At 38.0% G+C, this 24888-nt stretch overlaps 1 protein-coding gene across 4 annotated transcripts in view; it reads right to left on the bottom strand.

The window, feature by feature from the left end:
* The window catches only part of Trip11 (thyroid hormone receptor interactor 11), a 73129-nt gene that overhangs the window by 30620 nt on the left and 17621 nt on the right, over window positions 1–24888 (bottom strand). For 2 of the 4 annotated variants that reach the window (XM_041633147.1, XM_041633150.1), the window contains 11 exons: window positions 23787–23846; window positions 22037–22202; window positions 21209–21571; window positions 18351–18391; window positions 17405–17491; window positions 14832–15044; window positions 11072–14101; window positions 8875–9015; window positions 8058–8251; window positions 3848–4011; window positions 1543–1646 (listed from right to left, as the gene is read on the bottom strand). In XM_041633147.1, the coding sequence (XP_041489081.1) occupies window positions 1543–1646; window positions 3848–4011; window positions 8058–8251; window positions 8875–9015; window positions 11072–14101; window positions 14832–15044; window positions 17405–17491; window positions 18351–18391; window positions 21209–21571; window positions 22037–22202; window positions 23787–23846 (4563 nt within the window). The remainder of the gene's footprint in view (window positions 1–1542; window positions 1647–3847; window positions 4012–8057; window positions 8252–8874; window positions 9016–11071; window positions 14102–14831; window positions 15045–17404; window positions 17492–18350; window positions 18392–21208; window positions 21572–22036; window positions 22203–23786; window positions 23847–24888) is intronic. The other 2 variants (XM_041633148.1, XM_041633149.1) reach the window with 2 other exon arrangements.

Raw genomic sequence — 24888 nt, 5'->3', positions numbered from 1 at the left:
GGGTCCTTATAAGAAGGACAAGTTCAGGCCACTCCTGCTGTATCTCTTTAGTTCTACAATGGGACGATGCAACAAGAAGGCCCTTGTCAGATACAAGTCCCTCAATATTGGAGTTCCCAACCCCCAGAACCATAAGCTAACAAAATTATTTTCCACAGAAAATGAGAAGCTGTGGATTCATTCTGAGTTAAGAAAAAGTAGGTTTGATCAAAGAAGACCCCCTGAGAAATATCCAATAGGAGTGGATGGCCCAGATGTCTAGGTTCTACATCCAGAACAGTTTCAAGACTGCTGACTGAGAAGATCAAGCATCACAAAATACTCCAGTTAGGACATGATTATAATTCTAAACTTTCTTTAGGTCCCATTAAGATCAGCATCCCCAATCAGCAGGAAGTAGCCTAGAAAACTATACCCACATTCCCAAAAACTGGATTATGGATGTTTGTCTTTGTTTAGAGTGTTAGTTACAAGTTGTTATGGATAATGGGCAGGTAAAAAGCTAAACAAAGGAGATTAGATTCAGAGGTCTTGTTTTGAGGAAAAAAAAAGGAAGTGCTGTGGGACAATGGTCTTATACCCTGTAAAGATTTGTCAGTTGTATTGGTTTAATAAAATTCTGATTGGCCAGTAGCCAGGAAGGAAGTGGAGGCGGGGCAACAAGAACAGGAAAATGCTGGGAAGAGAAAAGACACAGTCTGCAGTCATCACAGAGGAAGTAAGATGAGACTGCCTCACTGATAAAAGGTACCAAGCCACGTGGCTAACACAGACAAGAATTAAAGGTTGATGAAAGATATAAGAGTTAATAAGAATCTTGAGCTAATAGGCCAACCAATTTATAATTAATGTAGACCTCTGTGTGTTTCCTTGGGGCTGAATGACTGCAGGATTGGGCAGTATAAAAATCTCAGGCAACAGAAGTCACTTTGGTGTCATATCTCTGCAGCAGGGTTGATTTCACCCATATCTTCCTTATGACTTTTATATATAAAATAGAAAATAATAAGGAAAAAAATTCAAGAGGCTTTAAAAGAAAAGACTGAGCATGGTGATTCACTCCTGTAATCGGCATCTGGAAGGTCGAGGCAAGAACCAATTACTGAGAGCTCAAGTACAGTCTGGGCTACAAAATGAAACCCTGACACAAAAAACAAAAACAAGACAAACTCGCTCAAATTGCTAGAATCAGTAATAAGGGAGGGAACCCTTCTTGTTCTAAAAGATCAAACAATATATAATATTAATACATAACAAATACAATATACAAAATATTTTATTCAAAACAGAAAAATTCAACTTAATCTTGTAGATGAATTAGTTTTCATTTTGCAGAGTCCCCAAGATACTGAGGTATGCTAAAGCATTTAAAGTTCCTTTTATCTCACGTTCACTTATGTCACCTGTGAGATGCTGAGCCTGACAGTTCATTGTTAAACCCAGTAGAAGGCTGAATACAATCACTCAAACATTAAATAGTAAATGAATGGTTTATGAGAATATTTCCAAGACACAGCTCTTAAAAGAAAGCATTTTGCCTACCTGCAGGGATAACACTTTTCCTTCCAGAGTCTCTGCTTTCTTCTTCCATTCAGCTAAGATATGGTTTTGCTTTTCTAATTCAGCAGAATACATAGCTTTTTCCTCTAAGAACAAAGGAAAGTTACAGTAATATTTTCCAACAGTGTATAAAGCTGGAATTTTACATCACTTGGGCTTTTAATAATTAAAAACAAAACATTTAAACATCTCAAAAGGGAAGTACAAATGTCTCACTAAGACATATCAAGTGGCACTGACACCAGGAGCCGTGAGCCTCGTAGGCTCTTCTCCCCATGTGATGACCCCATTCTGCCTCCCCTTTAGCAACACTCTCTACAGCCTCTTTGTCCACGCCTTTGTTCTCATAGTCAGTCTAGCAATTACATTAAAAATAGTCTTTTTATTTTTCAGTGCCACTCCATAGCCCTGGCTTATGTGTAACTCAGAGATCAGCCTACCTTTGCCTCTGGAATGCTTGGACTAAAGGTGTGGACTACCCACCTGGAAATCATATATTGAATTTCAACTAGATGGACAGCCCTAAGGGGTCAAACAATTACAAATTTAAAGATTTTCTTAGGCACAAAAATATCCTCTATCCCCCCTATCAAACTAACAGTTAACCCAATTAATAATTACCAGATGTACTTAGTCAACAAATTGATGGGTCAGTGATTTAAAGTGGGTAAACCTAATGATGGTAGGGAGAATGTGACAAAGCAAACTTTTTTCTTAGAATAAAAATGTTCTGTCTGTTTGAGTGTCTCTAAAACAGTACTTTTCCATTTGGAATAGAAAATGTAGCCACCTCAAAGCACAAATGAACAGCTAAGAACAAGCTAGTATTTCAAAAGTTAGTTATTACAATTATTAACACTTAAAAGGGGCTTCAAGGGCTGGAGAGATGGCTCAGAGGTTAAAAGCACTGGCTACTCTTCCAAAGGTCCTGAGTTCAATTCCCAGCAACCACATGATGGCTCATAACCATCCAAGATGAGATCTGGTGTCCTCTTTTGGCCTGCAGGCATACAGAACACTGTATACATAATAAATAAAAAAAAGGGGGGGCTTCAAACTCCAGCATCTCAAACCTAATCATTCTAAGAGTGTCATTTTCCTCTTGTATGCGCTTCTTTTACATTCTCTCTCTCTCTTTTTGAATTTTTTCTTTTTCTTTTTGCGGGGGTGGGGGTTATTTCAAGACAGGGTTTCTGTGTAGCTTTGGAACCTGTCCTGGAACTAGCTCTTGTAGACCAGGCTAGCCTTGAACTCACAGAGATCAGCCTGCTTCTGCCTCCTGAGTGTTGGGATTAAAGGCGTGTGCTATCACTGCCCAGCTGGTTTTTGAAATTTTTGAGTCAGGGTCTTCTCTACGTACACTGGCTGTCCTCAAACTCATTGTGTAGATCAGGCTTGTCTCAAACTCACTGACACCGGCCTGCCTTTGTCACCCTACTTTGGGTATTCATGGTGTTGTCACCACATCCAGCCCCTTATTTATTTATTTATTTCGTGTGCATGTCTGAGTGCACTTGGACAACAGTGTGTGTGTGGAGGTCAGGAGAACTTGCAAGAATGGGTTCTCTCCTTCCACCCTGTGGGTCCTGGGGAATCAAACTCAGGTCCTCATACTTAGCAGCAAACACCTGTTCACTGAGTCAACTCAGCAGCCCTGAATAATCTCCTTTATCACTTGATTCTCCTTCTTCATTTTATTTACCTTTCTAACTCCTCAACTTTTGGCTCAGCATTTAAGTGCACTGGCTGCTCTTCCAGAGGACACAGGATCAATTCCTAGCACCCATATGGCAGCTTACAAATGTCTGTAAACTCCAGTTCCAGGGATCCAACATCCTCATATAGACAAATGTGCAGGCAAAATACCAACACACATAAAATAAATACATAAAATATTTTTTAAATAAGTTGGATGGCAGTGGCGCACACCTTTAATCCCAGCACTCAGGAGGCAGAGGCAGGCAGATCTCTATGAGTTTGAAGCCAGCCTGATCTACAGAGTGCATTCCAGGATAGCCAGGGTTACACGGAGACACCCTGTCTCAAAAAGCAAAAACAAACAAAAATACAAAAAACAGTTATACTCCTCAACTTTCACCTTAATTAGTAATAATATATTAAACTTTTTTAAAAAATCAAAATAGCTTTAGTCATAAAAGAAGTGTGAATTTACTTGGTGGTGGTGACATTTAAGGATTTCCTATACCTAACTTCATATTCAAATAAGGCAAAGTTACCATAACCAAAATTTTTCTTCACTAAGACATCAGCCAAGTAGGTAACATACCTTGTTGGAAGTGCTCGAGAACCATCTGTAGATTGGCTAGTGACAGAGCATACTGCTTGACTTGTTCCTGAGAGACAGAAAGCTGCAGGGCAGTCTCATCCCTCTGCTTGGAGACCGTGCTCAATTGTTCTTGCAACGATTCAACTTGCACACTGGCTTGATGACTTCAAATAAAAGAATACAAGCAAACTGCTTCATCCACTTAAGTAATTTAACAAAAAATACTCTCTTTACATCTTAATACATTAAATTCCAGTTAGATTGCAAGGTATTTAGTGAGCATGTAGCAAAACAAACAAAAGTTTTTCAGGCACAGAGTCTAATCACACCTTTCTGCACCTCACACAAGGAATTATGGTGAACCCAGAACTTTCTGATGGTCATCCCACTGACAAGTTGTTCTGATTGCTTATCTTTTTCTATTATTTTTCTTCTGTCTATTACACACACATATGGAAGCCCTTCATTTCTCTAAATATGAATCTAAAGATTCCCTAAGAGATTTATTTATGTAGCAACTGTCTTTGTTGCTTTTCTCCTTACTGTGACCAAATACATGACAAGAAGCAATTTAAGAGAGCTTATACGGCTCAGTCTGCAGGTATAGTCCATCATGGCAGAGAAGTCACAGTGGCAAGAGTTTGTATAAGCTGCTGGCCATGCTGCATCCACAGTCAAAAGGCAGTCAACAGTGCATGATTGTGTTTAGCTTGCATTCTCCTTTCTATCCCGTCCAGGACCTCAGATCATAGGAAGGTACTGCCCACAGTTGAGATGGGTCTTCTCAGCTCAATCAGCCTCTCTGGATAATTCACAGGCATGGCCAAGGATTTGTCTGCTGGATTCTAAATCTCCTGTCATACTGGCAATACTAACATCACAGCACCTATTCAGGCTTACATCTTATTTTGTTTATTTGTGTTTGCTTGTTTGTTTACTTATTTATATTATATTATATTATTTTTTGAGACACGGTCTCACCATGTAGCCCTTGACTGGCCTGTAACTCAATAAGTATACCAGGCTGGCCTCAAGCTCTTAAGACCCAACTGCCTAGAAAGTGCTGGTCTACAGAGCTAGTTCCAGGACAGGCTCCAAAGCCACAGAGAAACCCTGTCTCGAAAAACCAAAAAACAAAAAAAAAAAAAGAAAGTGCTTAAGGGCATTACAGGGATTAAGGGCATGCACTACCACACTTGGCCTGGTTTATATATTATCTTTGAGTGTATCTTTGATGAATGAAGGTTATTTTCAGAATATCACAATGGTCTTCATTGTATTTAATATTCAGTTAAACCCTACTCAAGAGTAACTAATAAAGCCAATTAAAAGCAACTCAAATTGGAAGATATTTTACCCAACAGCGCCCTCTTGTGGAAACAGAGGTAAACTAAGACCTAAAATGTCCCCAAATCCTCCTGGGATTTATTCATTCCGATGACTGGTTAGCAAATCAAAGTATGACTCTAAGGATAAACGAGCTTTTAAAATACTCAGCTAACAGACAGAAGGCATTACTTTGTTAAACGATCTAAATATGACCTATAGATTGAATTTACATATATGACAAATATTTACTATTAGTTTATGTTTAAGATATGTTGTGGGAAGGATAAAAGATGAAACATTTTTAGATACAGGCAAACTTACACTTTCTTTGACATGAGAGAGGTTAAGACATGCAACAATTTGTTATTAAGACATGCAACAATTACTAAAAGTAAATATAAGGGTCATCAAAGACTCAAAGCTCTCTATACAGTTCAGAAAAAGGCATTACTACAGGGTTTGGGTTTAGAAATGAGGGATGGGGCACTAAATAATAATCCTTTGTGAAGAAAACATAATTTGAAAAATAGGTGAGAATCACAAAAAAGCACTTAAGAAAGTCAGGTCCATCCTTCAGTCAACATGAAAAGAAAAAGTAGGGGGGAAAAGAAATAGGAAAACAGTACTGGGGAAATGAGTAATTCAGATTGGTCAGAGAAGGCCAAAACTCTACTTGAGGCTGCTTATCTCAGAGGTTATAGGGAAGGACAGAGACCTGAGGGTGTTTTGCATTTCTGGCAATGTAATTATACAAATGTACAAACAACCACTCATTGTTTTCATTTCACATTAAACAAGCTTTCTCATCTAAATCAGAAAGCACAACAACATACTATGTAAGTAGGGGAAAGGAATCACTTTTAGTGCTGTCTCTACTTACAACCTCTTTGAAGACAAAACTATCTACTGTCTGCTCATATCACCCCCAGCACTGTACACAGTAAAAAGAGTGGAAAATGTAATATAGAATTTAGAAATATAGTTGTTGTAGAATATTATTTTAAGATGTGTTACATTTGTTTATGCTGTGGAGTATTTGTTTTAATGATACAAAGATGTGTTGCATTCTTTTATGTTGCATTTGTTTAACCCTGTGAAGCTGTGTTACTTTGCCTGTCTAAAACACCTGATGGTCTAATTAAGAGTTGAAAAGCCAATAGCGAGGCAGGAGAAAGGTTATGTGGGGCTGGCAGGCAGAGAGAATAAATAGGAGAAATCTGGGAGAAAAAGAAGGCGTGAGAAAAGAAGGGGCCAGCCACAGAGTCAGAGTGAAAGTAAGATACACAGAAGTAAGAAAACAAAAAAGTCCAGAGGCAAAAGGTAGATGGGATAATTTAAGAAAAGCTGGCAAGAAACAAGCCAAGCTAAGGCCAGGCATTTATAAGATTTATTTGGGAGCTGGGTGGTGCCACCCCACCTCAAAAAAGCCAAAAGTGTAAAATAACCAACAAATAGTCATAATTTTCCTATAAGTTCATTAACAGCATGATCTCAAAAGTTTTAACATGCCCCTTGACCTACAAGTTCCACTTTTTCAATATTTACACTAAGGAAATATTCTGACATCAACACAGAAAGTATATTGTCAGTTAAAACACTCTAGGGCTAGAGAGATGGCTCAGTGATTAAGAATGCTTTCAGCTCTTCCAGAAGCCAAGTTTGATTCCTAGCAGCCCCATCAGGTAGCTCACAGTCCAGCTCCAGTTGGAATCAATGCCCTTTTGGGGCTCCTACATAGGTACCTGCATGCACATGGTACACATAAATATTTTAAAAATGCTCTAAGTGTCCAGTAAATAAATTAATGGTATACTATGCAGTCATAAAATATTGCTGTAGAAATATACATTTTACTGTATAATGACATACTACTAAATGCTAAAAAAGAGGTCACAAAACAGTAGCAATTATATGATCCATTTTTGCTCTTAAAAGACAAAATACAATACAAAGATGTAAAATGGTACAAAGGATGATTCTGGATGAATGGAGCTCTACTTTCTATCTTTCTAGCTTGTGTGACTTTCTCAAATGTAATATTCTTGTAGGGTGCAGTTACGTACACCAGTAATCCTAGCACTTGGGCAACAGAAGCAGGAGGATTTCAAATTTGAGGCCAGTGTGAGTTAATGAGACCCTGTCTCAAACCAAAACCAAGTACTAAGAATAAAATCTTTCTACTGAGAAAATGAAAATGTAGAGTATTTAAAGTCAGTCACTCAAAACTTCTAATAAGCCACAGGGTGGTTCCTCAAGCTGGGCCAGGTCTCTGACCTGCCACTTCTCCTACACTTTCATCCCTAACATCCACATGTGGTCAGCTTTTAATCACCTGCTGAAAAGTAATGCCAGATGAATTAAATTAGCTCCTGAGGGACTGGACAGAACCCAATAAGACCTGCCAACATCTCAGGACCCGTCCCCTAAAATGACAAGTGACATTAAGTGTAGGGAGGGGCGTAGTTAGACAGCAGGAAGTCTGAGAGCTAGATCCTCATATGTGCCTATCTTGATCAAGTATTTACACCACTTTACCCTAAGATTCTGCAACTATAAAATGGAGACAATGACTTTTGTGAAAATGAATTTGAACCAACACAAGCAAAATGTTTACTGAGCACAACACTCAACAAGTGACCAGTTAAAAGTCGCGCAAAAAGGGCTGGAGAGATGGCTTAGAGGTTAAGAGCACTGGCTGATCTTCTGGAGGTCCTGAGTTTAATTCCCAGCAACCACATGGTGGCTCACAACCATGTGTAATGAGATCTGGTGCCCTCTTCTGGCCTTCAGGCATACAACGAGGCTGAACATTGTGTACACAATAAATAAATAAATCTTTAAAAAAAAAAAAAGTCGTGCAAAAAGAAAAACAAAAATTTACCTCGCATTTTCCATCGCATTCGAAGATGAAACTAGCTTTTCTTCCAACATCGCCACTTTCTTCCTTAGTTTGGTCTCTCTGTCTTCTGCAGCCAAAGCTTCCCGAGTATAAGAATCTTCAGACTCTAAGAGGTGGTCACGCAATCTCTGGAGCTCCTGGTTTAACCGGGACTCTTTGTCACGTAAGTGTTGAACCTAGGTAGAGGACCTTTCTTTACTTTTCTTTCATGCAACGTCCATTCCCATAAAACACTTATATCATCAAATTATTCTATATTATGAAAATGTATTAATATATTAATATTAATTATACATAAGTACCATTATGTAATTATAACATCTAATTATAACATTTATTTTAAATAATTCTTAATAATAATATATATTTAATTAACTATATAAATAACATGTTTTACTTAGTTATAACCAGTATAATTATTATTATAAATATCAATTACATTATGTATTATCTATAAAACAATATATTTAATACACTAATATCTCACATTTACCAGGAAAACTTCTCCCCAAATTACATTTTAAAAGATTCAAATAGAAGCTTTACATTTGTAAGGTTCATCTGCACGGTTATAACAGAAACAGAACACAGAAGTAATGGGCTCTCATGGCAGAGTAATTTTTAGTAAATCTTATAAAGTGAGATAATTTTCTGATACACAAGGTATGTATCACAGTTAATCTTTCAAAAACTAAATTATAGTGTACCGCAATGCAGCATATCAGAGGAAGAGAAAAATCACAAGATGATCATTTGCCTTAAACAACAGTGTGTGTCACTGCCCATTATAGTGCAATACCTCACTCTGGAGGGTACTGTTTTCCATTTGCTTCTGTTTCAGGGCCAACATAACTTGGTCTCTCTCCTGCTGGAATGTAACTGTCTTCTCCTGCATTGATTTAACTGCATTTAAAAGTTGATTTAACTCCCCAGCCTTGCCCTTTTGGAAAGAAATAATTTTAGCTTTAAAGAATAATAGATTTTTCAAAATGACATTTTCTTCATTAAATAATTTTAAAATATAGTTAATAATAACATCAACAAAATCCAAAAATGTCCTTAGAAAGACGATCTGAAGGAGTTTAAGGAGACATGACATCTAATGTGGTATCCTACACAGCCCTGCACCAGAAGGACACACGGCGAGAACTGAAGGGTTCAATAAGCATGAACTTGCACTGCTGCAATGTTGGTTCAGCATCTTAATAACTCCTGAAATACATAAGACAGGACCAATAAGAGAAGCTGTGTGTGAGGTAGATGAAAACTCTCTTCACAATCTCTACAGCTCATCTATAAACCCAAAGATGTACTAAAGGAAACATTTATTAGAAATGTTTTAAAGAGGCTTGGTGCTGCTTCAACTTGATGTGCTAGGCTTTGTTGACTCTCCATTGGAGGCCTTACCCTTTCTGAAGAGTGGGTGGGGATGAGGGGAGGGGAAAGAGGGGGAACTGTGGTTGGTATGGTAAATGAATAAAAATATTTAAAAATTTAAAAATAAAGAATATTAAACAAGCAAACAAAAAATGTTTTAAAGAGAGCCAGGTGTGGTGGTACATGCCTTTAATTTCATCAGAGGTCACTGGATCTCTGTGAGTTTAAGGCCATCCTGGTCTGCATAGTAAGCTCTAGACAAGTCAGAATTACATAAGACTCTATCTCAAGAACTTTCCCCTTACACACACACACACACACACACACACACACACACACACAAATGTTTTCAAGGGCTCTAGGAATCTATCTTATTGGTAGAGGACTTGCCTAGCACATTTGAAGAGGCCAAAGTTTCAATCACTAGTATTTAAAAAACAAAATACAGAAAAAGGAAAGAAACATTTTAAGATAGTAGGACATAGGAGATATGAAGGGGAAAATGAGAAAAATCAGAGGAGACTTTTACCTTGGGAGTATAACACAGAAGAAGAGAGAAGGAGGAAGGAAGTAAAGAAACAACACTAAATGCATTTGAAAACACTATAGAGAAATCTTATTTTTTTTGTTTTTTATTTATTTATTTATTTATTTATTAAAGATTTCTGTCTCTTCCCCACCACCACCTCCCATTTCCCTCCCCCTCCCCCAATCAACTCCCCCTCCTTCCTCAGCCCAAAGAGCAATCAGGGTTCCCTGCCCTGTGGGAAGTCCAAGGACCACCCACCTCCATCACTCATATTTGGTTTCTAGCCATAAATAAAGGTCATTGAGCCTATAATTCGTAATCCTAGAGAAGCTAAATAAGAAGGAGAACCCATAGAAAAACATATAGGCATCCTCCTGAATATTACCCTTCATCAGGCGATGAAAGGAGACAGAGACCCACATTGGAGCACCAGACAGAAATCTCAAGGTCCAAATCAGGAGCAGAAGGAGGGAGAGCACGAGCAAGGAAATCTTATTTTGTTTACTTAAAAAAATATAGGGATGTATGTGTACATACATACACATAGTTTAAAGGAAGTCATACTATTTGGAGTTATACTACAATGTCCCCTACAAGAGCCACAGCCTACCCTACAAAAACCCCAGTGCTAGGTGTTAGACAGCTTCCTTTGAATTGCTGGTCAAGAGGGTCCAGGAGACCCCAAACAGCACTGGCATTGCACTTGGTTGCCTTCCAGAACTTGAAGATAAACCCACTGCTGAAGACACCACACACTTTGGACATAGGACTGGAGGAACTGAACTGGCACTGACCTGGAAGCCTCTTTCTTGAGCACTAGGCTCTCAGAGTGTCTAAAGATGGATGCAAGAGGCATAAGGAGAAAAACAAGCTATCACCAACTCAGGAGGTTATGAAGGATTAATCTACTACTAAAAACCTTTGAAAATATCTTGTAATTTGGAGGTGAAGAAACTGCTCATGAACCCAAAATACCTTTAAATAAATATTCCTAAGTGAGCAAGGTCAGACTTCCTCAGAAACAGTAGCAATAAAGTAACTAACACATTAAAAAGGCTCCTTGGTCATCAACATTTGTCTGAGAACATACCTGTTCTTTTTCTTTCAAGAGTTGTTCAAAAGCGAGCGCCTTCTCTCTCATCGAATGGCATTCAAACTCTTTTTCTCGCAACATCACGGACAACTTCATGTTGGTCTCCTGCAGCGCCTGGTATTCTGTTTCCTTCCCCCTGGAAGTCTCCATTATGTTTTCATTTTCCCCCTTTAGTTTAGAAATGTCCATTTCTAAAATCAATATCCTCTCCTTCAAATTTGTCACAGCTTGTCTCAGAAGCTCATTTTCATTCACTTTGTTAGTGAAATTTTCATTTGAAGAATGCAATTGGTCACTTTTGGCTTTGATTAAGAGGTCTTTTTCCTTAAGTAAGTTTTGTAAAACCTCTTGTTTCTCCTTCAGCTGCTTCATTTCCAAATCGGTTTGCTTGTGTTCTCTTCTCCCTACCTCTGAGGAGGCAGCCACAGACTCTGACAGTCTCTGGTTGTTTTCCTGGAGTGTTCTGATGGTGGCATCTTTTTCCTGTAGTGACCGTCTCAGGCCATCCAGTTCTTGTTGAAGCAGCTGAGAGGACTCACACGGCCCCGCAGACTGGCCTGTCTTCAGCGGCTCTGCTGACTGAGTGGTAAGTGATGGGCCAGCAGAGAGCTGGGGTGACGTAATATCCAGTTTTCCTAGGAGAAGGTCCTTGGTGTTACAAAGCTGCCCTATGCTTTGCTGAACTTGCGCCAATTCCTGCCCAAAATGCTTCAGTTTGGTTTCATTCTGCTCGTAACTTTGAATCAGGCCCGTGTAGTCTACTTGTAATTTAGAATTGTTATCACTATCAACCAAAACTTGGGCCTGAAGTTGATGGAGCTCTTCCTGAAGCTGGGCTGACTCATGCTGCATATTTTGGACGGTGGTCATCACCTGCTGTTTCCACTCTTCCATTTTCTTCACTTGCTGTTTTAGTTTGTCACGTTCCTGTAAGAGCTCCTCAAACTGATTACTATTGACTCCTCCAACCTCGTTACCTGTGCCAGAAGTTTGCAACACTGTCAGCAGGGTCTGACACTTCTGACTCAGTGCATCTATTTCAATGTCTTTTTCTCGAATAATCCGTGATAGATTCTGAATAGTTTCTTTAAACATATCTTGACCACTACTTTCAAATCTAGCAGACATTTTTTTATTCTCATCTTGCAGCTTAATAAGGGCTGCTTCTTTGGCACTAATAATATCTATCATTTTGTGATAGTCTGTTTTCAGCTGGCTATTTTCCCTTGTCTTCTCATTTAAGACAACCATTACTTTCTCTCTTTCCATAGCGTAGGCATGCAGCTGCTGCTGGAGGTATGCAACATCCTGAGAATAGGAAACTGAGGAAATCCTGGCATGAAGCGCTTGTATCTCCAAGTCTTTCTGCTGGATAATTTGAGTGAGCTTGCCAACTTCATCTTTAGACAGCTGATCTATCTGTTTAGTTAAAGACAGATTCTTTTCATTCAGAAGCTTAATCTCCAGCTCCCGATCTTTTATCCCCTTCACTAACCTTTCCATTTCAGCTTTGGATAAATCATGCTTTTCACTTTCATTTTCTATATTAAGGCTCTGAACCTCTGTTTCTTGAAAAATATCAGAATTCTCTGTTGGAATGTCCCGTCTTTCTTCATGCAACTGGGCTTTTATTTGTTTAACTGTTTTTTGCAAGTTCTTAATTTCCTCATCTTTTTCTAAAAAGAGCTGGGTGTGTGTGATACTCATTTGTTCATGCTGGTATCTTAACTCATCCATTTCTTTCTTCTGCTCCTGTAGAGACTGGAGCAGTTGCATTTTATTCTGGTTTTGATCTTCAATCATCTTCTGGTGCTGTTTAATTTCTTCTTCCAAATTATCCTTGATGATGTGGAGCTTAGACAGCTCAGACTCTAGCTCTGTGGTGCTGTCAAGGGTTCTACACTCAAGCACGGGCACAGTCCGACTCTGCTGTTCCCTGAGTCGCTCCAGTTCTTCTTGCAAGTGGTTGTTCTCTTCTTTCATGGATCCAAGACTTCTATCCTTTTCCTCTACTGTCTGCCTTAGAGCCTCATTGTTTCTTAAGGCCTGCGCACATTTGTCCAATTCCTCCTGCAGTTCTGAACTTTTTTCTTTAAGTTTCACAATACAATCTTCTTTTTCGTTTATAAGTCGTGTCAATTGTTTCTGTTCTTCTAAACTAGACAATAAAGTTTCCTTCATTTGTTGATGATCAGTATCCATTTGCTCAATACTCTTTTTGAGCCCTGCTATTTCAGAGTCTTTTTGCTGGCTGAGCTGAATTAAGTGCTCATGTTCCATCTGTAAGGCAGAGTTACTCAGGCTGCGTGCCCTAGACAGTTCCTCAATAGTTTGCTTGTATTTGTTCGCTTCCTCCAACAGCCTCTTTTCAGCTCCACACAAGTCTGCTTCTAGCTGCGCCTTTTCGCATTTCAGAGTCTCCAGCAAGGCAGTTTTTTCCAGAGAAATCTGGTTGTTGCCAGCAATAGATTCTTCCAACTGATTTCTTACATCCTCACATGCTACAACCAACTTTTCATTTTCTGTTTTGAGATCAAAAGCAACTTGCTTCAAATGTTCATTCAGCTTTTCTATTTCTAAAAGATTCTGTTTTAAGTTTCTAACTTCATTTTCCCTTTCCTTAAGTAAACCATCCTTCAAATTACTGTTAGAGCCTTGGGTTTGAGACCGTGTCAACTCACTCCTGACTGTGGACAGCTCCTCCTCATTCTGCCTGATGTGTTCCCTCAGTTCACGGTTTTCCTTCTGGATGCTGAAATTATTTTTCTCTGATTTACTTAGTTGATCTACTAAATCTTCTACTTTATCTTCAAGCTTCTGTTTGGTTAACTGTAAATCACTTAGGGCCCGTTCACTGTCAGTTAGCTTTTCTTTCTGCATATCTAACTCTTTGGTAATGTTCATTTTATCATCCTCGAGTTGATGGATTCTCTGTTTTTCATCATCTAGATCTTCTTTTAGCTTCTTGATGACACTATCTCCTTCACTTTGCTGTTTTGATAGCTGATCTTTTATCAAAATCACACGCTGAAAGAAAAATTAATTTGCACAGTAACTTTGTGACATTTTCTCATGTCAGTATCTAAAGAAAATTTTGTAAAATTTCATACATCATATAATAATAAAATGAGTATTTCTAATCCTTCTTTAAAAATAACTTTCTAACCCACTATGTTTCACAAAATAATTTACAAAAGTTTTTCATTTTAGGCTGGGTGGTGGTAGTGCATACTTCTAATCCAGCACTTGGGAGGCAGAGGCAGGCAGATCTCAATAAGTTCGAGGCCAGCCTGGTCTACCAAGCGAGTTCCAGGACAGCCAGGACTGTCACACAGAGAAACCTCGTCTTGAAAAACCTTAAAAAAAAAAAAAGTTTATCATTTTAGGAGTAAAAATCTAAAATCAGAAAAGGTTAATCACACGTTCTTTTTCTAACTTTTAAACACCAAAACAAGCATCAACAAACAGTAGCCCTCAAGTTGCTAACTATCTCTGTACATAGTTTACCAAGCAAACCCATGCTTGCTTGTTCACATATCCTAACTCAGTGAGATGAGTATGTTCTGAGATATGTTCCACAAATTTAAAACATACTTTACTAACTAGTATTTTAGAGACAAAGTAGCATCTCTGATTATATCAAAAGCAAACTAAAATATGAAACCACCAAAGTATATCCCTGTCTATGTTAGTTCAGTACCCAGACGACTGGCTGCAGTGTGCTCCTCACGCCTCATCATATTTAATGCAGTTTTACCTTAGTAGCCTCTTGGTTCTGCTTGTCCAGTTCTTCCAGCTCAGCCGTGAGTATTTCATTTTCATGAATACTCTGATTCAGTTCTTGTTCCTTCACCTCCAAGTTAAGTTTCAAGTCACGAACTTGAGAAAACAAATCTATGTCCCTTGTAGCTGTACTTTTAATGGCCTCATATTCATTGTTCAGTTTGGAAAGTGATATCTGAAGTTCTTCCTTAAATGACAAGAGGACAGGAAAAGCAGGACAAGCCATCACTCAAGAAGAGACATCAAAAGGTGAACCTTACAGGCATGAATGGCCTATAATAACAGGGTATCTATTTTAAATCCTTTGCATGGGAACAAGTCACAGCCTTCAGTCACAGAGTTTTATATAGATCTCCAAGCAGAGCATTTCTACAAGTCTGCGCTCACCTTCTAGCCTACCTTTTTTGCAGAGGACCATTCCTAGGGCAGAAGCCTTTTCTATTCTAGTCCCATAAATACCAACCTTATCCTTATACCTACCAAACACACGCTTAATAAAAGCCCCAATCTCTTCTCTTCCAGACAAAGTAAATAAAAATGAAGAAAATTGGTACGCATTCAGACTATAAGCTCTAATTAGAAAATAAAAAGTCCATTTTTTTCATTAAAGGAACTTACTTATTATATGATTCGATTAGAATACAAAACCTTCTCTTAATTGAAGAATGAACCTGTTTCCTTTACCTTCTAAGCAAGAGCACCAGGCTCCCTTCTCAAAAACCCAACATTACTAAACACAGACCTACACATGTTTTTAATAATCTAATATGTAATAACATTTTCTTAAAAAACCTAGGAAGTTAAATAGTCCTCTATGATTCAACATCATTTTCTCATGTTTATGTTTATTATAAGGTACATAAAGTCCCAAGCTTTTTAAAACTGAACTTTTCTGAGATCAACTTTGAAATAAATAATATCAATTTCCTTTAAAAAACCTAATAGTTCCATATAAAAGAGGCCTATAAAACTGTATGAGAGTATCGCCACCATCTCTCTTTCTCATTTCCTTTCAATTCAAACACTTATTCTGAACTGTCCTTGAAAGATGGAGCCTATGTAGGGGTTCATGACTGTCATCCCAGCACTTGTGGGGCTGAAACAAGAGAACTGCTATAATTTTGAGGCCAGCCCGAGGCTATATAATGAATAACAGGCCAGGTCAGTCTAGGATACAGAGTGAGACCCTATCTCAAAAAACAACAATAACAAAAAAAAAAAAAAGGTAGGTGAAAGGTGAACAGACAGCTTAGTAGTTAAGAACCCTTGCTCTCATAAAAGACTCAAGTTTGGTTCCCAACGTGCGGCTCACAACAGCCTGTAACTGTAGTTTCGAGGAATCTGATAATCTCTTTTGGCCTCGACAGACACTAGGCATACATATGGTCCATATACTTCATGCAAGAAAAACACTCGTACACATAAAATAAAAATAAATAAATTGTAAAAAAGGAAGAAAGAAGAAAAAGAAAAGAAAGAAAGCATTATTTCCTTAAGTCTTTCTAAAGTTATCTGACCATTTAGGAGAACTGCAGATAACCTTTCTCGGGCTGATCTGAGGAGCACATCTGGCATTAAGTGGGAAACAAATACAATTCAGTGAAGAGTTACAGAGACTTCTAATGGTGGCCAGAAAATTGAAAATATAAGAAAAGCTGGGAGGTCCTACAGGTTTGGGAAGAGGCCTACAACTAAAAAGCGTAGTTAGACCAATTAGATAAAGAGGAGGATTCCGGAGGAGCAGACCCAGAAGCAGCACACACATGGGAATAAGAACAGTGATGTGAGTCACTACCGGTACTCTGTGGAAAACAGCAGCAACCATCTCATGTCCAGGGCTGTACACTACAACCATCATGCCTCTCTGACAACACTGCCTATATACTGATGTAGAAAGAAGCTGAAACTAAAATCTTAGGGGACTTAGAGTAGCATGTTGACACTGCTATTTCCTAAGGATATATATGCAGAGGCAGACATGTATCGACATACCCAGGAATAGTGGTGTTCTAGGAATATGAAACACAGACTGTCTTTGGGTAGGAGGCCACGTAACAGAGGCATGAAGTTTTTCAGTGTGTATTTACGAGGCAAACATAATGCTCCTTCCTATATTAAATAGTGTATCATAGCACTCTATGCCATCTTTGCTACTAACGCACAAAAAAAAATAAGGTTCTAATAGCAAAGCTATCTGTCTTCACTGTTCAACAGTAAGAAATTTATACCTACCACCACAGGGACTGTGGGGAACAACAGCCAGACATCTCCCCTACCTGTAGGTGCTGCTGTCAGGGCCCCATCAGAATCACACCTCTTCTGCTCAGACCTAAATGCCTACTGGTTTGTTTGCACATACTATACTCTGGCCAGCCTCTCACACTCTGAACCTTGCCCAGCTACTCCAAGCTGGCTGGGCAAGCTACCAATGAGCTTAGACTTACTGCGAGGTCTCTATCGTTAAGCATTCCACAGATATGAACTAATCCTTAACCATGACCTATGACACACACCATTTTAATTCTACCCCATTTTAACAGCACCTACCTTTTCTTGACTCAATAATGACTTCTCTCTTTCTAAAATTTGGACACATGTTTGAAGTTTCTGATTGTCTTCAGCAAGACTGTTATCCTATAAAAATGTTAAAGTAGTATTTTCAGATAACACAGAATTTTCAGTTTACAAGAAAGCAGTCTAGCTACATATTTGTATAATTATACTCAGAATATTTTTAGTAACATATAAAAGTTAAAATAATCCAATGTTGGACAGTTTAGAATCATTCACTCATTTTAGACATTCTTGTAGAGTATTTATTATATTTAAAGAATATAAAAGTGTATCCAAAAGTAACTTGTAATTAATACACAGGGGCCGGCGAAACGGCTCAGCAAGTAAAGGCACGTGCTATGCAAACCTGGCCATCTTAATTTGGAACCAGGAACCCACATAAAGTTGGAAGGAAAGAACCAACTCCATAAAATTATTCTCTTACCTCCATACATATGGGTACACACACACACAACCACATGTACAAGAACACAGACATTAAAATAAAAAAAAAACTTTGGCCAGGTGGTGGTGGCACACACCTTTAATTCCAGCACTCAGGAGGCAGAGGCAGGCAAATCTCTGTGAGTTCGAAGACAGCCTGGTCTACAGAGCAAGTTCCAAAACAGGCTCCAAAGCTACAGAGAACTCTATCTCAAAAAAACATTGATTTTTTTTTTATTTTAGGAAAAATCAAAATGCATTCCTTACTTTGATATAGGATCAGTTCCTGTCTATACTGTCAAGTCACCAATTACACACCCAACATATCAATTTATAATGCAAAAAACTTTGTTAGTGATCATTAAGCACAGATTACTAAAAGTTCCTGGGGGAAATTTACATGAATTTATGAGAAAACAAAGATAAGCAAAAACAATTAATCAAAACTCTCTTAGTAAAATAATGCCCAAAACTTTCTCCCATAACAAGAAGTTACCTGGTTTAAACTACTTAGTCTCATTATTTCATTTTCAGCATCTGTAAAAACAATAAATGAACCTGACATTACTTAAAATATTTTAATTGCCTCTCACATTAAACTCAGAGATGCAGTCCATTAAGACAAAGTATATTTATCACTAGCAAGTAGGTTGACAGTTTGAAATAAAAAAAACATTTCTGCCATTTTTCATTTCATAACTATAAGAAGTAAAAGCTTAAAACCATGTCAAAATCCAATGCTTTGGAAAAGTGTAAGAATTATCACTGTAAGTCACTGTTCTGATAAAAATAGTAATGATGTGTTTCAAAATATTATCCATTAGTTTGAATAGCTAAAAACATATCAGGTCTAAGACTGTTGTTTAAAAGAAAAACTTGAAAAGCAATAAATAAAAATTTACACTGCAACAGTATAATTCTCTTTCACATATCTAAAGTGACTTAGAAATGAGTGTACTACATACAGATCCATAGAGAAAAAGGTTCTGGAAAAGGAACCCAGAGACAGAATATCATGAGATCAACTAAAGCACTTCATTTTATGCTCATTTCTGGACAACCGAGCATTTACGACAAAGCCAGTGTTAGACAAAAGACAGAAAAATGCAACTCTTGCTTTTTATGAGCTTACAATTCAGAATAGAATTGTGATAGAAACAAACAATGATTACAATACAGTGTGACATAGCAAGTACAGCACTGTGAAGGCAAAAGTAGCCAATATCTAGTCCAAACCAGGTGAGAAAAAAGGGCCAGGAAGTGGCAGCGCAGTTCTCCTTCTCCTCGGGGGAGTGGGGAGGTGAGAACTCACTGAGTCAATGTGCTAACAGTGGCCCAAAAAGAAAAAACTAAACAAAACAAAAAAACACAGGAACACACTGTCCGGACAATACAGTAAATATAATGGAGAGAGAACTAGAGACTACTAGAGATTACTGAAGAAAGCACAGAGTCCACTATGACTAAAATTTACAAAGCTGGGCAATAAGAATAAACTGAGGAAGCAGATAGGGACCAGATGAAGAGATATGACATCCAATAAGTAAGTTTGGATTTCATCTTCCAGGTCCTACTAGAAATAGGGGCCTAACTGGCTTTGCACTTCTGAATATTTATTCTCGCTTCAGAACTGAAGGGAAAAAAGATGGACTGAAGAATAATGGAAAGCAGAGAATAAAAAGCCAACACTTTCTAACACGCACTTTGGACCAGATGCTGTTCAAAAGGAAAGCCTGCAGACAGCAACTCACGTAGCACACAGGACTACTTCAGACCTAAAAGGAAGATAATACTCTTACCCAACTGTCTTTTTCAAAGTTTGATTTACATGTGTGAGTTCATCTGTGTGGTAGCTCACAAGCCAAAAGAGGGTGTTGTTTCCTCTTCTGCCTCTCTCCATCTATCTAGTAGTCCTTTGAGGCAGGGTCTCTTCTTTCACCTGGGACTCATGTTTTCTAGGCCAGCCTAGTACAGCAATTCTCCTATTTCAGCTCCCTCAGAGCTGAAGTGACAGGTACATACAGATGCTCAGCTTGACACATGGACAAGGCTAGTCTTCATGACTGCGCAACAAGCACTCTGAACAACTGAGCCCTCTCCAGACCCAACTCTCTTTGTTCTTTAACCATTTTTCTACTTACTCTATTAAAAGCTATGTAACAGAAATTATGACTGATTGAAGTCAGTCCATGGCTATAGGAATGGGAAAAGTGGGAAGGACTACAGTAATGGCAAACTGTAACTACAAATGTAAGTGGCTCCCTCAATATGATACTCTTATTTTATAAACAAGTACAGCTACTTGGGGGTGGAGATCCCCACTGAACTGCCTTCCCTTAGCCTAAGTGGCAGCTCCCAGGGCTTATGCACCCAAGAAACCCTGATTTTTCAGACACAATCCTGAAATATCACTTATACAGAAAAAAAAATTTTAATGAAAAAAATAAAGGAAATAAAAACTACAAGGCTTGGTCAAGTTTGAGTTCTAGAATTCTGTTTCCCAAAGGTTGGGGAAGGAATATGAGGAAGGGAGAGGAGAGATGATCTTACTCTGAATTTAATTTCAGGTTGAAAATCCATGTTATATGACCATTCTGGACAGGAGATCATGATAGAGTGGCAGGGAGGAGAGAAATATGGGTGTATACAAGTACACAAGGCTGGAAATTTTCAGAGAAGGGATAAATGAGTTCATATAGAGTCTATACTATATAAAGAAGACAAATGCAAAATAAAATGCTTATTTCCTGCTGAAGAGTTCCCTCCCACTATTTTCCTCCTATCTATGAATACTGATGTTTTACCTATTTCCTCAATACTAATTTTTTATACTAGTATTTAAAATTCTAAGTATCAGTTGGAGAATGGAAAATAACAGAAAATAATCCATAGCTATTATCACTCAAACCTTTGCTTCTATATAGATCACTTCAAAGGGTAACAATGGAATGCTAAATTCCCTAACCAGAGAGTCTGGGCTCTTATTAGTTACAGACAATGGTCTGTTCTGTCTACATTAAAGAAACAGACCAATACCTATATGAATAACAACTCCAATGCCCATAAACATTTCTCAGAAATCTATCTGGCTTCCAAAACCACTGAGTTCTACATAAATACCTAAGAGAATAAGGAAGGGAGGCTAAGAGACAACCTGCTAAGCCTTATTAGCTTATTATTATTATTATTATTGCTAACCCTTATTAGCAGACAATTCCTGTTTGGTACTCAATTCAAACCCCACAATTCTACTCAAATGACAAAGTCATTTACATAGAATATGCAATTTAAAGTGCTTGTCTTAAAAAAGACCTAGTGTGCCAAGAAACACCAATGTAAGTTCCAAACATATACCAGTCAAAGCTTGCTGCAATCTCAAGACCTCTGCAACTGAGGAACTCTGTGGGAGAGTCCGCTCCTCCTCTGTCACAAAGTCCCTCTGCCCCAGAGCAAGAGGCTGCAGTTTGCTGCATTCCAGCTTCAGGCGCTCACACTGCTCAGTCATCTGTCGCTTTTCCACTTCCAGTCGTTCCTGTTCTCTCTTCCAGACTTCTTGGTCATGCTCTGCAGAAGATAATCTTTCATATATCTCTTTTATTTTATCCTCAAGTTCTTCAATTTTTTTTGTAGATTCTACTTTTTCCATCTGTAGACTATGAATGGTGTTTTGCATATCATACATTTTAGAGTGATCAGTTACTGAAACTCCTGAGCCACCTAAAACATTAAACAAACAAAACAAGAGGAATAAAATGTCAAGTTCCAAAAAGTAAATTGCTTGCTATATAGAATATAAAGACTTAAGAGACTTTAGAACTTGGGACAACTTAAAAAGTCAAATTATTAGCTTATAATTTTAAATAAATAAAAAGTCAAATACTTCATTAGAACCAACTACTAAAAAGTCTATATATTTAAGTTTGAAACAAAATAATTTTTTTTGCTGAAGTGTCATCAGTAAACAATGTAAAGCAACCCCTTACATAAGTGCAGAAGGCCTTTCCATATCTATAGACCAAGGAAGTATCACCACAGACTTAGCAATGAGCAGAATGAGTCACTTCTTAGTCCATGGAACTTAGTCTGAGTTTACAACAGTATTCTGATATTCTGATCTGTGAATCACCTAAGGCTTGCTATTTAACAATGCCGTCTAGTCTGTGAAGTCAGTAAACTCATAACCTTGCTGTAATAGATTTTCCAATTCTTCAATTCGTTCCTCATAGTCACTTAGCTCCTCTCGATGCCGATGAGCTATCTCTGTCAGTTTCTGTTGATGCACATTCTGCAATGCTGAAATTTCTTGCTGATGGTCATCAATTTCTTGACTTCGATTCTGTTTAAGTTCCTTTAAACAAAAAAAAAATTAACCACTTGTATGATCAATAAATAGTCAAGTAAAAAGTGATTCATCTCACTGCTGTTTAAAAGTCTGTTATTGAAATTAATTATTTGAACATATTTAAGCTGAAAAGCATTCAACCACAGTCCCCAAATTAGGACAACTCAGACAGATCCATGCCTTCTTAGGGTTTTAAAAAGTTGTCTTATTTTAATGGAGAAACATCAAGAACACAATGAAACAAAGAATAGGTAAGATATCTTTTCCCTTATTCCAGTGGCAGAGAACACCTTCTTTTGATAATAACATAGTTCCTCAATATTAGAGTTAAGAACCTGGCTTTGTTTTGTTGTTGCTGTTGAGTCAGGTCTTTCTTGTTATGCAGCCCTGCTTGGTCAGGAACTCGATCTACAGCTCAGGCTCGACTTGAACATGTAATAATTCTCCTACCACAACCTCCCTAGCACTGGGATTAGAGGTGCATATAGCTACATCCAGCTCTCTGACTAATCTTGGATGGTGAAGGCAGTGGGGTCACTGCAAACCTCTGACAACGAGCACAGCTAGTCACGTTCCCATTCTAAGGAATGCAGTCCATGCCGCCAGCACAGGCTAAGTTTAGGGTGCTGGATGTATCATTTAGTTATGTCATCTAATCTGTGAGACTAACGTTGCTCTAACAGATTCGAGTTCTTCGGTCCATACAGGATTTCCCTTCTGCTGCTGTTCTCTTGCTCAATCATGCTTTGTTAGTCTTGAACTCCCAAACTGCCAAGAGCAGTGCCTCCACCCAAGCTAACAGACTTCTCCAGGTCCTGATCTGGAGAACCACCACGAGAGCTGCATCTTCAAGTCTGCCTAGCATGTTCTGAGAGGGTCACAGAGCTGCTCTACTCCTGTCCCTCCTGACAAAGATGACTTTGGGTCCAGTTAGTAAACCTTCTGCTTTACCAAGTCAAAAAGTTCTTGTTATGTATCACCAAGGATGCTGACAAGAAAATAATTCCGGAATCCTACAGATCCATGTGCCAGCACTGATCTTTACACTGGCGTCTCTGAACAACCCTGCAAGATGGGTGATCTGACTGGTGGACAGACGATGGGGAAGGTTATGTAACATGCCCAAGCAGCACAGCTGATAGTGGGTGCAGCTAGAATTCTGGGATCTACCTACACTCGCAATGTAACACTAGGCCAAGACTAAAGGGTCTGTCCCTGACTACAATCAAAAACAATTCACTGCCATGATGAATATATGTAACCAAAACTTTTCTCATAAAAGAAAAACTGACAAAAGCCAAGAAAATTCTATCATTGATGTAAAATAAGTATTTACAATGAATATTAGCATTTTAGCCAATATTCTTTAAGCTCAAACCCTTAATATGTCATCAACCTAGGAATAGGAGGAACAGAAAAACACAGATTTAGGATTACTGAGAAAACATTTAAAACCAAATGTTCTTGGGCATATTTTATTGTAAAGAACAAAACAGTTGAGTATCATAAGAGTTCTACTAATTTGGCTTATATCTTTAATATACAGATGTTAAATGCATAGAAGACATTGGCAATTGCAGTTTGATTTACCTTAATAATATTTTGCAGCTTGCAGATTTCGATCTGATCAGAGCTTTGTGTTCCCTGCACCTTAGTTTAGAAAGAAAGAATTAGAAAACAATTACACTGATTTTTTTTCTGTAAAACAAAAAGTCACAAACTAACTTTATTAAAAGGTTATTGTTTTGTAAAACAAGAGCATTTCCCAGACATATTCTGATAAAGAATGCCATATACTTTACAAAGCCTTTAGTCTATTAGTACATAGTAAATAAAAGACATCATAGTCAAGAACTTTTCAACTAGCTGAGATAACAGTTTTACAAAATAAAGCTACTATAGAAAAAGAATATTTTATTAGCTAGCCAAAATGAGTATGAGGATAACTGAATAGCTTCCTAAGATAATCAAAAGTTACCCAATATCAATGCCAGCACAAGTTTTATTAAAATGATTTTATGCCTGGCATAGTGGTGCATGCCTTTAACCCCAAAACTTGGGAGGCAGGTGGATTTTTGTGAGTTCAATGCCAACTTGGTCTACATAGTGAATTCTAGAATAGTGAGAGCTACATATTATTTGAAAAACAACAACAAAAAAAAACAATAAATAAATAAATATGATTTTATACAGGACTATGGATATAGTTCCATTAGTAGAGTGATTTAGGAGTCCCTGATATAAAACCTATAATGCCAGCCCTTAGAGCCAGGAGGATCAGAAATTCAAGTTCATCCTTGACTACACAGACATTTAAGACCAGCCTAATTGACGTAAGATTCTGTCTCAAATAAACTAAAGACAAAATGACTTTACCCATAAGGTCTCTACCTTAACACAGACTAATTTTTGTTTGACCAAAAAAACTTTAGATTCCTTTCAATGTTATATACTGTCAGAGCTAGAGAGACGGCTTAATGGTTAAGACTACATGCTGTTCTTCCAGGATTTGCATTCAATTCCCAGCATCCATGTCAGACAGCCCAGAACTGCCTGTAAATTTGAGCTCCAGGAGACATGACGCCTCTGGCCTTCATAGGTGTCTGCACTCACATGCACATGTCTATGCACATGGACACATGCACACCCTAACTACCTACATACACACACACACACAATTAAATTTTTAAAT

The sequence above is a fragment of the Microtus oregoni genome, unplaced genomic scaffold (assembly GCF_018167655.1).
Source record: "Microtus oregoni isolate MIOR12 unplaced genomic scaffold, Mior012 000043F_ref0000047, whole genome shotgun sequence".
Taxonomy (NCBI): domain Eukaryota; kingdom Metazoa; phylum Chordata; class Mammalia; order Rodentia; family Cricetidae; genus Microtus; species Microtus oregoni.
Note: the sequence above shows the minus strand (reverse complement) of the source record. Positions and strands in the feature narration are given on the sequence as shown.